The sequence below is a fragment of the Bactrocera latifrons genome, unplaced genomic scaffold (assembly GCF_001853355.1).
Source record: "Bactrocera latifrons isolate USDA-ARS-PBARC rearing strain unplaced genomic scaffold, ASM185335v1 scaffold_134, whole genome shotgun sequence".
Lineage (NCBI taxonomy): Eukaryota > Metazoa > Arthropoda > Insecta > Diptera > Tephritidae > Bactrocera > Bactrocera latifrons.
The window spans coordinates 52,103-65,335 of NW_017534786.1; the positions used below are offsets into that span (position 1 = coordinate 52,103).

At 32.6% G+C, this 13,233-nt stretch overlaps 1 protein-coding gene across 4 annotated transcripts in view; it reads right to left on the bottom strand.

Annotated features, from left to right (window-relative positions):
* Positions 1-1,882: 1,882 nt before the first annotated feature.
* LOC108965127 (guanine nucleotide-releasing factor 2) overlaps positions 1,883-13,233 on the bottom strand; it is a 56,473-nt gene continuing 45,122 nt past the window's right edge. For 2 of the 4 annotated variants that reach the window (XM_018927340.1, XM_018927339.1), the window contains exons 8-19: positions 12,860-13,153; positions 11,874-12,426; positions 10,709-10,935; positions 6,666-6,771; positions 6,151-6,595; positions 5,917-6,085; positions 5,563-5,731; positions 5,376-5,490; positions 4,919-5,316; positions 4,713-4,838; positions 2,899-3,030; positions 2,710-2,842 (exon numbers count right to left, since the gene is read on the bottom strand). In XM_018927340.1, the coding sequence (XP_018782885.1) occupies positions 2,710-2,842; positions 2,899-3,030; positions 4,713-4,838; positions 4,919-5,316; positions 5,376-5,490; positions 5,563-5,731; positions 5,917-6,085; positions 6,151-6,595; positions 6,666-6,771; positions 10,709-10,935; positions 11,874-12,426; positions 12,860-13,153 (2,867 nt within the window). Of the gene's footprint in view, positions 2,843-2,898; positions 3,031-4,712; positions 4,839-4,918; positions 5,317-5,375; positions 5,491-5,562; positions 5,732-5,916; positions 6,086-6,150; positions 6,596-6,665; positions 6,772-10,708; positions 10,936-11,873; positions 12,427-12,859; positions 13,154-13,233 lie in introns of all 4 variants that reach the window. The other 2 variants (XM_018927338.1, XM_018927341.1) reach the window with 2 other exon arrangements.

A 13,233-nucleotide genomic window follows, 5' to 3' on the forward strand; every position in this document is an offset into this window, starting at 1 on the left:
TAGGCACATAAGCTTTTTTACAAGAATTAGTTCAGAGAGATAGTTTAAGAAAAAGTATATGAACATGAATGAAGAAATAAATGCATGAAAACGGATTGTGGCTATCATAGCATGTTTGAAACAAAAAAAGTTCCGATTTGCCGAACCATATATTATTCATTTGTTACATGCATAGCTACATATTTATAGAGTAGATGTTTTGCTTATTTAGATATTTCTTATTTATAAATAGTTATGTGTGAAATTATTATACAAAATATATCTTGCAACTAAATATCGTTATCATTTTACATAATTTAAAGTGTTGTATTTTTACAAACGATAGCAGCACTTCTATTGCATCGTATAGATATGACCTAAAAATTATACAAATGCATTTTATCAGTGTTTTTGAATTTATTTTTTTGTTGTATATATGTGTATAAATGTACGTTTTGCTTTCTATAAAAAGCAAACTCTTCAGCTTTTCTACTACTCATTTCATAAACAAATGTATAATACCAATACCAACTTTGTAATATAGCTAGCAGTGATTACATCATACGCTGCACCATATTTCCTTTTGACCACTGCAAAGCATAACGGATCCGGATCCTCGCCCAGTACGTTGCAATGCAATTATTTATTTTATACCCTAAGACAGTCTTCTTTATATTCATTTAGTTTAGTGTGTAGCATAGTTTTAGCAGTGCTTGTGGATGCAGATAATTTTTGGACTATTTTAAATTCCTGGGCGCACAAAAAAAATTTTAAATTAGATTATTTTGATTTTTAAACTTTGTTTAGGCATCTTAAAAGTAGGAAGTTCATTGAACTAAAATTGTAAACAATAAACAGCTATTTGTGTAAAACTAAGCAAGTAACCATACATCGGGTGTTCACGGAGCATAGAGGTTATGTGAACAGACTAATAGTAAAATTTCAGCTTCATAGTTTGTGGAATCAATTTTTGAATAAAAAAAAAAAACAAAAAAAAAAAAAACAAGTATATATCTGAATTATGAAAAAATGCATAACTAGTATACTCTATATTAAAACCAACAGTTATTTGAATATTGAGTTTTTCATTTAAAAATATGCCATTACTTTAACATGTTGCCCAAGAGTGAAGTAAATTTCAACTTTAAGGTTATAAAAATAATTTTATAATCTCGTTCGCATTTATGCGCCAAAAAGTTTAAATAAGAATTGAAAAATGTTTAAACTCTCATAGTTTTTTTTTCAATTTTGTAGTTGAAGAAAGAAGTAACAATCTATATTTACAACATTGCCTGCACTAACTTAATCTTATTAATACATATTGCTAGTATGTATAAGATATTTATGCAAGTAAGGTAATTATTTACAAAGTATAGAATAGTTGATAACCATAAAATTACTTTTTCAATATATTATCAGTGTATAAAATGATTGTTTACACATTTCTACGTAGTAAGGAAAATTACAATTTTGAAACTGTTTTATATAACAAATCAGTAACAGAAACAGCAAGCAGTAAAATAGATTTTTTTTTTGTTTTTGATAAATAATCAATATTATGGAAATTGAAATGGGATTTATAAATGTTTTTGAGAAATAATATTTTTTCTAGAAATGTTAATGGGATACACTGCTTTCGCATTAACTTTATAATTTTTAGCTGATAAAAAACCAGACAATTTATATTTATAAATGCTCCTAATGCAAACTGCAATATTTTTCTATTTTTGAAATGGAAACAACTCATAGTAGCATTTAAAAGCATATGCAAACCCATTTTGTTGAGATAATTGTGCGAAAATAGGCTGCTAGCAAACTAACACCTTGCTAGCACACTAACACTGCTTTCTAATGATAAAAAAATATTTTTCAAAAGATTCAAGTCGCACAAGGCTTAAAAACATTTTTTTGTTACTTTTAAAGTTCATTCGTTTTTGTTACGCTAAGCGCTCGTTTCGACAACTCTTCTCACACACATATTGACGGTTTATGAATTTATCGTTGATTTATTGTTACTTTACATGAATGTATAAAAACAAATAACTTGATTGCTTGTTATATGAAACACGGCGTTCTTATCGACTGCTCATCACTGTTAAAGAGAGACAGTTAAATTCTTTCACATATTTGAAAACTAATAAGGTGTACAAAAACATGCAATACATATAATATAATATAATAAAATTTCGTTGTGTTTGTGTCGGTGCAAGTTGAGTTTGGTTTGGTATTTGGTTGCTCTACAACATTTGAGTTGATTTTTTTTTTGCTTCTAAATTTTTCATAAGCTTCTGTTAATTTAAAGCAATTTACTACTTTTCATATTGAACTTATGTGCAATTTTGTTTGGTTTGCATAACATTATAATTTTTGCTAATGTCGGCATAAAATGTGCTTTCAAATGAGTGCGCGTTGCGGTGATTATCACTATGCTTATATATATATATATATATATGATGAAAGCAAGTGTGCATCCAATATAACTGTGCATTGTTATGTATATATATTACTATTTAATAGCTGTGTTTTATGCTTATTTTTCTCCTTTGCTGCTTTTACACTCATATAATGCTGTCTTTCTGCCAGCACTGAAGAATATAGTTTCCAGATACATAAGTAATTATATTACATTGCGTGCACATTTCATTTTTGTTTTAATATTTTTAGTTCTTTGTTGATAATTGAGTATTCCTTCAGGATATGTGAATGTACGGTTTCCGTCGCGCAAACATTTTATGCTTGTACAGGTCGTCGGCCACGTGGTTTTATGCTCTCCGATATTTGCCACATCTCTTCCTCACCCAGTTCATATTCAAAGTTATCGAAGAAACGTATAATGCGCTCATTGCGGCGGAAGTTGTACTCACTGTATAAAGGAAAAAAGGTTAAACAAAGTTTAAGCTATAAAATTCTGTTACAAACCATTTTTTGAAGCGCTTCATATTCTCTATTAGATGATATTGCTGCCAACGTTTGGAGAAGTTGACGACGCCTTCCTTTAAATAATCTGGATTACCAACATGCACGAATGTTAAGTCTTGCAGGACTAGACCACTGTTTGGTAAAAAATAAAAAATATTTATTTAGTTATTACATTACATTATTGTTCAAAAAACAAAGAAAAATTATAAATCCAGGTTTACGAATTTTTTTTTTAAATCCAATTTTGGAATTAAAAATTAGATTTTTAATTGGAACTTGAAGTGCGTAAAACGCGAAAAACTTTTAAATCTAAAACAATTTTTTTTTTATATTTTAAGTATTGGGTCGTTCACTAAGTAATTTTCATTGATCACAACAGCTGACCTTGTTGAATTTTTTCACAGCTAACTTCACACTTAACCGCTTTACCGTTATATATTATTTTTTATTAAATTATTTTTTTATTAAAAACATATCTTAAACCTTTTGGAATAGTTTTTGTTTGGAGCCCTATCAAAGATGGAATATCGAAAACAGCATTTTCTGCACATTTTACTATCAAAAGGGTAAAAATGGAGTTCTAGCAAGAGAAATCTTATGTCACGGAGAAGGCGTGTTGACCGAACGCATTGATTTGTAAAACTTCGTGTCGGAAATTCCGATTTTGGGGAATCTAGGATCACATCCTTGAAGGACTTTTGAAGCCCAAGTGGATAAAATAAAGTTTTTGGTCGATGCAAAACGTCGAATAACAACTCGATAAATTGCAGAAAGATTAAATTTGTTTAATGCGACTGTTCGCTAGCACATGAAATGTGTAGGATTTCGAAGCCTGACATAAGGGATCCCCATGTGCTTAAAGAATGACTTTAATTTGCTTATTAAGCGTAATCCATTTTTGAAGCGACGAAAAGTGAAATGCAAAGCGCAGGAGATCATGACCTAAAAAGGATTAGCCAGCCCAAACTAGATTAATGGGCGATTGTCTCCCAAACAAAGGTTATGTTGTATGTTTGATAGTATTTCAAAGGGATTGTTTAATTTCAACTTTTCGCTCTTTTTCAAATAATTCTGAAGTATATTGTGATCATCTGAATAAATTGAGTGAGGCAGTCAAGCTGAAGAGGTCAGAATTGATCAATAAAAAAAAGTGTAGTTTTAAACCAGGATATTGCAGCTTGTGCTACCACACCCAACATTTTCTCCAGACATAGCACCTTCGAACTTTTACTTGTTCCGATCTCATTTTTTTGTATGGAAGAATTCTTACCTCAGGACATCAAAAACTATTTGAACCAGTTTTTTGTCTGCAATGTTTATGAGCGAAGAATCAATATTTTGCCGAAAAGATTATAAAAGGTAGTGGATCAAATTGCAGAATATATAATTTCATAAAATGTTTTACACAATAAAACAAAATTGTGTTTAAATTGCACTAAAAATAAAATTAGTTGGTGAACGATCCATTAAAAGCATAAATTTACATTTTTTTACCGCAAAGACAGCATTGCTTTAAAAAATCAAAAAATAACATTTTAATCCCTTATAAAAAAGATTCGAAAAAAACTTGAAAGAAAAGTTTGCATTGCGTACTTTCAGAGATTAAAATTATTATTTTTTTCAATCAGATATTTGGTATTAAAATTTTTTAATTAATGTTAAAAAATAAATAAATAAAAAATGTTTTTAAAACTCCTATCTAATTTTACAGCAGTGTTTTCTACACTACTATCCACTGACCAGTGCAATTTCCATATAATTTTTTTCTCTATTGCTAAAAGTGTTTAAATCAATATGAATGCTTTTATACTTACATATACGGAATACAGGGTGGACTTGTTGCAGCTAAAGTAGTGCGATATGCTCGAAAACTGGAGCTAGAATCGATCAGCAGGCAATATTCCTTAATGTCTTGCGTTATAGTCTTGGGCCACTCCAGTCTAATTGAAGAAAAAGAAGCAGCGATTAAATTAGCCGAAAATATAATGGTAACATCTAGCAGCTAGTAAAGATAACTTACCGCCGGATGGGCGCCGAATCGAGTGCTGATAATAAAGCCAAATACGAATTATAGTTATTCATTTTTCGCAAATATTTCATAATTTTTATGAATTTAATAACATGTTTTTCACGTTCTTTGGCATCGCCTAATGTGAGAATTTTCGAACGTGCCCAAAATGACATATTATTAAAGTGTTCGGTAAACTTATTCAAATTGGGCGAACGCTCTTCACTCTGTTCTTTGGCAAAGAGCAATACTTCGGGTATTTCGATCTTCTGAAATAGATCGGCATCGAGTAGTGTCATTTGTTCGGCAATCTCTACCGATTTGAGATCGAGTAGGCTGGGCTGATTGGTGACGGTGATATGCATATCGGCTTTAGGTGGTGGCAAACGTTGTTCCCGGAATAACGTCACCTACGAATTACGGCAATTATTAGTGGTAAATGTATAATTTGTGATTGAGTTGTTTTTACCTTCTCTACAAATATGCTGCGCAACGTTTTTGCCAAATACAATTGGCCGGCACATACCAGCTGATAATTAAATTCGACTATGAGAGCCAAGAGCTGATCCGTCAGGTCCATTGACCTAATGTATAAAAACAAGTAAATTAGGAAAAACTAGGTTTTATTAAAAAAAAATATTTATAATTTTACTTACGTTAAGCCATCTACTACTCTCATTAGTAATGAGAATGTCTCACGGGCAACGCGTTGCTTGTGATCGTTTTGGCAACAGAAGAATATTGTATAGCGATGGGTTAGCTTTTCAATCACATCGATCGGCTGTATAAAGGTGCGAAACGTCGTGATGAAGGCATCAATAAATGCTGGAAATATAGAAAATGTAGCGTTATGTAAACATTAAAATGTATGTATGTGTAAAAAATTGCATGTGAGCATGCTTTTTCTAGACCTGCAAAAATTGCCAATTTTATGGAAACCAGTAGTGTTTCTCTCAAGTGTTAACCCACTATAGACTAGGTATTTTGATAATTTTTTAACACTAACTCACCATTGTCATTCTGCACGCGGCTAGCATGCACAATCAATGCATCAATATAGCCGCCCTTTATATCCGGTCCATCTTCATCCTTACGCTTGAGCACCAAATACTTGGTAACATCAATTTCTTCTAGCATTTTTGGCAATTCATCCTGTGGCACCGTCTGCAACTCACCACACTATACAGTAAATGTGAAATAGTTATATATATTTTTTTATTTTGTATAAATTACATTTCGCCCACCTTATCATCACTAAAGCTATTGTTCTGCAATAATTGATCTTCACCAGCGCTCTCAGACCTGCTGCCGGGCGTACCCTCATGCGTGTCGGCGCGACGTAGTGGTGAATGCCTACTTGTTACATGATTGTCGTGACAATTCTCATTGGGCAGCTGGTGAGAGTGACGGAGTGACGCTTGTTCCTCTTCGGTTAGATCGCCAAGCTCCTCACACACGGTGGACATCATTTCACTACCCTGTGTGGCGGATATAACGCGCGCTGGACGGCCATTCTCCGCATCGGCACTAGCACTCAAATGTGTAGGTTTTGGACTAGGTGGTGGCGTTGTAATTATGGTGGGCGGTGTAGCGCTGGACTTGCGCTGCTGTTTGTAGTTCTTTGGTGGGAGTGCGGGCGGCCTTTCCTGCTCCGAGGGTGGCGATAAGTCCTTTGGTAGTGGCACAATGCTGCAAAAAATACATTTATTACTTTCAATTATGCCAAAATTTATTGGAGAATTGCTTATGTTGTACTTACTTCATTGTCTGACTGTGCGTAATGTTCCCCGTTAGATCCTGCACATGCATCGTATGACGATCGAAGGGTCGATGGGGACCCTGACACAGCTCCATGTATGCGAAAACTGTTGAAAATTAAATATTAAATAACTTTTGCAACTAATATGTAAATGTTATATAATTTATAAGAAATCGAAAGCGGTGAATGGCAGTTAACGATAAACACATTTTGGAGAATTCAAGCATTGTTTGAAACAAATGACTTTTATGGATATATTGGCAGATGGGAGACAAAGAAACACTGCTACAAATGAAGAAGGCAAAATGATTTTGATATTTTAATAGACGCAACTGAGCTTCAAAGCTTTACATTTATAAAAGAATCGAAAAAAACAAACTTCAAATGCACTTCGCTGAGCCATTAGCGCTGACTACTGTAGATTTGTAAAAAAAAATTTAAAAATTTTGTAAAAATTCAAACGCATGCGCAAAACGGCATAGATGTATTGGAAGCAATTCGCGCAACGAAACAATCAACACAATGTTGTGTAGTAACAAAATTCAAAATAGGCAGTTTTAAGTTGGAACAAGTTTGAAGATACATACATATAAATGGGTGTCTAAGTTTTTGAAATTAATCGTAAAGTAATTACTGAACTTTAAATAAAGAAGATAGACTTTTTTTATAGGTAAACGTCAAAAAACGATTTAAAAATTTTAACCCAAATTTAAAATTCGAAATAAATATAAAATTTTAAGTTTTCTTAGATATAAGTAATTATATAGCAATGCAATTTTTTCAGACCAAAGTAGGGATTTCAGAGAATAAAAGCCTTCCGAATTTTTTTAAAGCGCAGCTACTTAGACGTGAGTATTTTTGAATGAAATGTTGAAATTTTCTCGACATTAAGTAAAAATGGGGTGAAAAATTAATATTTGAATTAGTATTTTTGGGACAAAACTAAGCTATTAACCCGAAATTTTGAGAAACTTTTTTTTTTTGCAAAAAATAAAAAACCAAAGCCTTTGAATTTTTTTTTAATTTTTAATTTGAAATTTGTACATACATTTTAAGGTTATGTTTGGTTATCAAAAATGGAAATTTATGAAAAAATCATTACAAAGAGCAATTTTGTTTGAAAAGTGTCCCACAAATTAGATATAATATTAGAGACGACAATATAAAAAACAATAACTCGGTCTAAATTTTTCTAATGTTTTAATTTCTTTTTAAATTTTAAAGTCACTCGGTATTTTGTTATATCAAGAATAAAGAATTTAAAAATAAAACCTATTTCGATGATATATGATTGATTTAAGATATTTTATAAATAAAGGATTTCTTAGCTAAAAAAAAAGAAACTTTTAAACTAGTACTTCTCGAGTTTTTCCCAACAAAATTGACGATTTATTTTTTTTACTCAAAAAAGGCCTTTAATGATAGAAAGTGTTTTTTAATTATTATATTAAAGGAGTTTAAAGGGTTGATGGGTTTCAAAACATCGATTTTTTTATTGTCTTATTAAATTCTATAACAGATCTAGAATATTGTTCTAAGTGTTGATCCGAGTAATAGTTTCAGAGATACAGCCTTGGAAACTTGTGTACACGAGGCTACCAAGGCTAGATGGGCAATATTTTTGGAGAACCGATTCAACTGTTTTTCATGCAATTTTACACAGATATTTTATTCTTAAATACCTGAGCGAAGAATTCTGTCTCTTATACACATCTAGATGTGTATAAGAGACAGAATAAATTCTATAACAGATCTAGAATATTGTTCTAAGTGTTGATCCGAGTAATAGTTTCAGAGATACAGCCTTGGAAACTTGTGTACACGAGGCTACCAAGGCTAGATGGGCAATATTTTTGGAGAACCGATTCAACTGTTTTTCATGCAATTTTACACAGATATTTTATTCTTAAATACCTGAGCGAAGAATTTTTTTCGATAAAAAAAAAGATTCCCGAAAATTCACTGTAATTTTAATTGTTTTGTAAAAAAGTTCAAAAGTATAACTTTCAGTTTTTTCTTCGTCCAAGTTCTAAGTTAAGTTTTTAACTAAAATAAGTTTTTTTTTTCAAAACGCATGCGCATTTTTTTCTAATGAGTCACCGGGAATGGCATCGCAATGGCCGAGTTTCAAATTTCAAGTATCTTTCCAAAAATTTCAGAATTTCTGTTTTAATAGTGTGTGTTGAAAAAAGTCTGTTTTTTACCCGAGGAAACCTTTAAATTTTTAAGAAATCCACCTAGAGAATCAACTTTCAAAAAAATCTGTATAGCCTGTAAATAAAAATTATAAATTTATAATCCTTATGGGAGGAGCGACCGAAATTTGTATTATTCAAGAGAAATTTACAAAAAATATTAACAATTTCGAAAGTAAAACTTGAAATTTGAATTTCTGAATTGGTAAGGTTATAAAAATGGGAATATTGTAACTGAAAATTATATTTCAAAACAGTTTTGGAAAAAGAAATGATAAACTTCAATTAATAAAAAACCTAAATTTACGCTTCAGAAGATATTTTATTTCGAAATTTCAAATATTCAAACATATTAGGTTATAACTAAACACATATCTCCTAATATCCTAAATGAGCACCCATTTTTTAGTGCTTATATTGCGTTTCAAAGCAGAGAGATCAAGTGTGAGAAAGCAAATAAGAAGCGCATAAAACATAAATGCATTCTCTAGTAGAAATCAATCAATGAGTGATTAATGAGCAACGAGAGAAGAACACACATTCAATCAAATAAATAACTTTGGTTTGAAATTTCAACTCTTCAACATTCATTTAATACATACATACATATATGCATGTACCTAAGCACATTTTGTACATATACATATGTATGTATGTAACACATAAAGCAATAACAATAAAAATTCAATTTTGCAATCAAATATATGTAAATGAATTGCCAATTGCGCTAAAGGCAAAACAACAATTTGTTCGCTAATATAAGAGACTGGAGTGGAGTAGAACACAGGCAGGCAGTCCAACTTACCCGAGAAGGCCACACTTTGAAACACTAAATCGTTAGAACAATTCATTTGGGTTAGTGTTTTTCGCAAGACAATATTACATTTATTATTAACATTATAATTATTATGCTCATAATAATGTTTATTGATAATTGTTGTTGGTGTTGTTGCTGTAGCTGTTGCTTTTTCTGTTCGGTCAGCTTCGGTACTCGTTTGTGTGTATTTTTGTTTGCTACTACAAAGCAAGTCATTTGGATTACTACTGTGTATGGCAGTACAGTTATTGATATTGTGATATATTTGTGTTTGAGAATTGCTACGACTTCTGTTACTGTGTAACGGAAGTGTAGTGGAAAATGCGGAAGTAGTTGGCGGTTGTGTTGATTCTGTAAGCGTTATTGTACTATTTTGGGTTGTACAAGTTGTCGCTTGACTTGTTGGAGTTGTTGTTGTTTGGTATTTTTGTGTGTTGCGTTTGAATTTGAATGCGAACGACTTATGATAAATACTATTTTCGAAAAAGTTCATTGAAATTAAAATTTTAATTCCAAAAACAAAGGAGGTAAGTAAATGATTTTAAATTAAGTTCAAGTAATTTTAACACAATTACGTGTTTTTTTTTTTTTTGGTTTAATGAGACACAAACAAAAATCAACGGTACATGTATGTCGGTATGTATGCAAGTATGTAAATTGTGTGCGAAGGTGAAAGTGAATGGACCAACGCCGTCAAATGGCACCAGGAAAACGGTGATTACCATGACAACAAACAATGTGGTTGGTTTTGTTGGCGTGTGTGGGCGTACGCAGAAAACATTATTAAATAAATATATGTATGTATATATGGGTATGTTTGTATTTTTAGGTGCGTATGGTTGTTGTATATTTTCACAAATAATACACAAACAAATTACACAAAAACAATAATAATTACATATGTACGTGTGCAAAGACCGAACGCAATATGTGACGTAAATATAAATTAGTGAAAAAATAGAAAAAAGAAAACAGAAGAGAAAAAATACGAAAATATAAATTAACTGTGTGTGCCGTGTGATTGAACTTACTGTGCTTTTTCTTCACCGGTAGCGGTGGTGGTTGCTCCAGATCGCCAATACTCGTGCAACTGCTGACAAAGCCGCTAACTAAGTGTCTTGAGTCTAGTAGACTTTGATGTTTCGTTTGATGCCACGGTGCCACGTGATGTTGATAGTGATTATGATGGAAATGGTGATTATGTTGGCTGTAACTGCTGTAGTGGGTATGATGATGAGGGCGGAGTTCGGGTATTTCGCTAAAAGTTTAGAGAATATTCATAATTAGTTTGGAAGTTTAAATCCAAAGTTTTCCTAACAAAATATAACACTTTCGTCGATGGCAAAATGAGTCTGACTTTAAAAATTCAAAGCGTTAACCAATTTTTAATACCGTTATCGCAATCATGCGAAAATGTTAAATTCGGTTGCACTGAAGCTGTAATACAGTTCATAAATAAAAATTTTTTCCATGGAAGAACTCAATTCTAATCGATCAGTTTGTATGACCGCTACATATATGTATGTGGGCCCACTGCTCAGATCGGAGGTTCGCAAATTGTAGTGTTATGTTGGACTTGAAGATATCTCGTTCCCACAATAGTCGGTTCTACGTGACTGGCACGGACTTGGAATTTTATCCGGCCAAGGGCTGTCAACTCGGCAGGTTTCTGCCGCTACAACAACAACAATATATATATATAAATATTGCGATACATATCTTCCCAAATAAAAAAGTTTTCCGTATAAGGACTTTATTTTGATAGGTTAGTTTGTACATAAGACAAATAGCATATAGTGGTCCGATTTAAACAATATGTTTAAAGGTTGTAGCATTGTCTCGGACATTGTCTCGTTTCTATGCCGAATTTCGGAAAGATATCTTTTCAAGTAAAAAATAGTGTGTATACTATAGTGGTCCGACATCGGCATGTTGTGTTACAAACTTCTTAGCAGACTTAATATATAGTGATCCAGGTATAAAATTGAAAGCGGCCACGTCTTCATTAAAACGAACATTTAAACTTTCGTTTTAAAAATTGTAAACAAAGCCTTCTTCCATTTCATTCATGTCGTCACGAACTAATGTTTTTTTTTTACCAAAAGGTAACGGAACGAAATTTTCGTAAACTCTGTGTCTGTCATTCTTCTACCTAAACATAAGTTTCGCATTCTACATTATATACACTCCACTTACCCATTATGATCGTCGATTTCATCGAAGTTATCATATTGCGAAAATATGCGCGCATCTTTGTTCCGACTAGTTTTTGGCGGCAATGCAGGTGGCACTAAATCATTGTGGGAGCCCATGCCATCCGATGATGAAGCTGTATCCAAACTACTAGCCTTTGCCAGCGATGAAAATGACGATTGTGTGACGTGACTAGTACTGCTGGTATGCATTGAGCGTTCGGTCAAGAGACCGCTACTTTCATAGTGATCGGGACTGATGCTGCTGGTATTGCTAATCGAACGTGCCTCATGCGACAATGTAGACATATTATTTAGTATGCTAGTCGATGTGGCCATCATTGTCGATGACATGGTGCTCGTCATGGTCGAACTGGTTGTGTGCTGGTGAAACTCCTGCGCTTGCGTATGAAATTCACCACTACTCGACGATTCAATGGCATCGAATGCAATTTCCGAGTTCGAACTGGACTTGGTGGACGATTGAAAACCACAATCGGATGAACGTTTGGATACACTCTGTGCCGATGTGCGCACCGATGTCATAGAAACGAAGCCTGTAAGGGCAAAATGCAAAAATGCAGCGGAAAATTTAATTGAGGGGGTTATGCTGGTGTTTACGTGTATAAGGACAATGGGCATATATTATAATATACATACAAATAGTTAGAGTTCTAATTAAAAATAATAAATAAAATATATGATTGATCGCAAAATTATAAATAGTATTTCAAATTAATTAAACAATTAAAAACAAATTTGAACTATAACAACAAAAAATACAATAACAAACAACAAAACGATTTTCCATGGTACGAGGCATGCTACATATATACGAATATGTATGTATGTGTATTAAAAAGACAACAAAACAAAACAACAAAACAACGTCGCAAAGTTAGTGACAACAGAAAAATTCGCAAAATATTAGAATGATACGCTGTAATGCAATGAAGGCATAGATATGTATAATTGATATGCTTTAAGTACCCGATTCATTGGAATGACGATTGTTAGTATTTTTGCGCATTTCCAGTTTGTCCAAAGCGCTGCCACCAGCGCCATTATTACCGTTGCCACTTTGCAAAATAAAATCACACTCATCCGCGCCATCACTAGCCACTGAACTGGTGACGATAGCACGCCGTTTGGTATTCTCCGTCGCTATGTTTTGTGTTTGTGTGACAATGGTAGTGTTGGTGGTTTCATTGCCACTGCCAATTACTTTGTTGCATGCCACTTTATTGTTCAACGTAACACGCTTGCCACCGCTTACTAGTGGTTCTGTATATAAGATTTGTGTTTTGTTTATATATTTATAGTTTTAAACTAATTATTTGGTTAGTAAACGGTTTTCTGTGTTT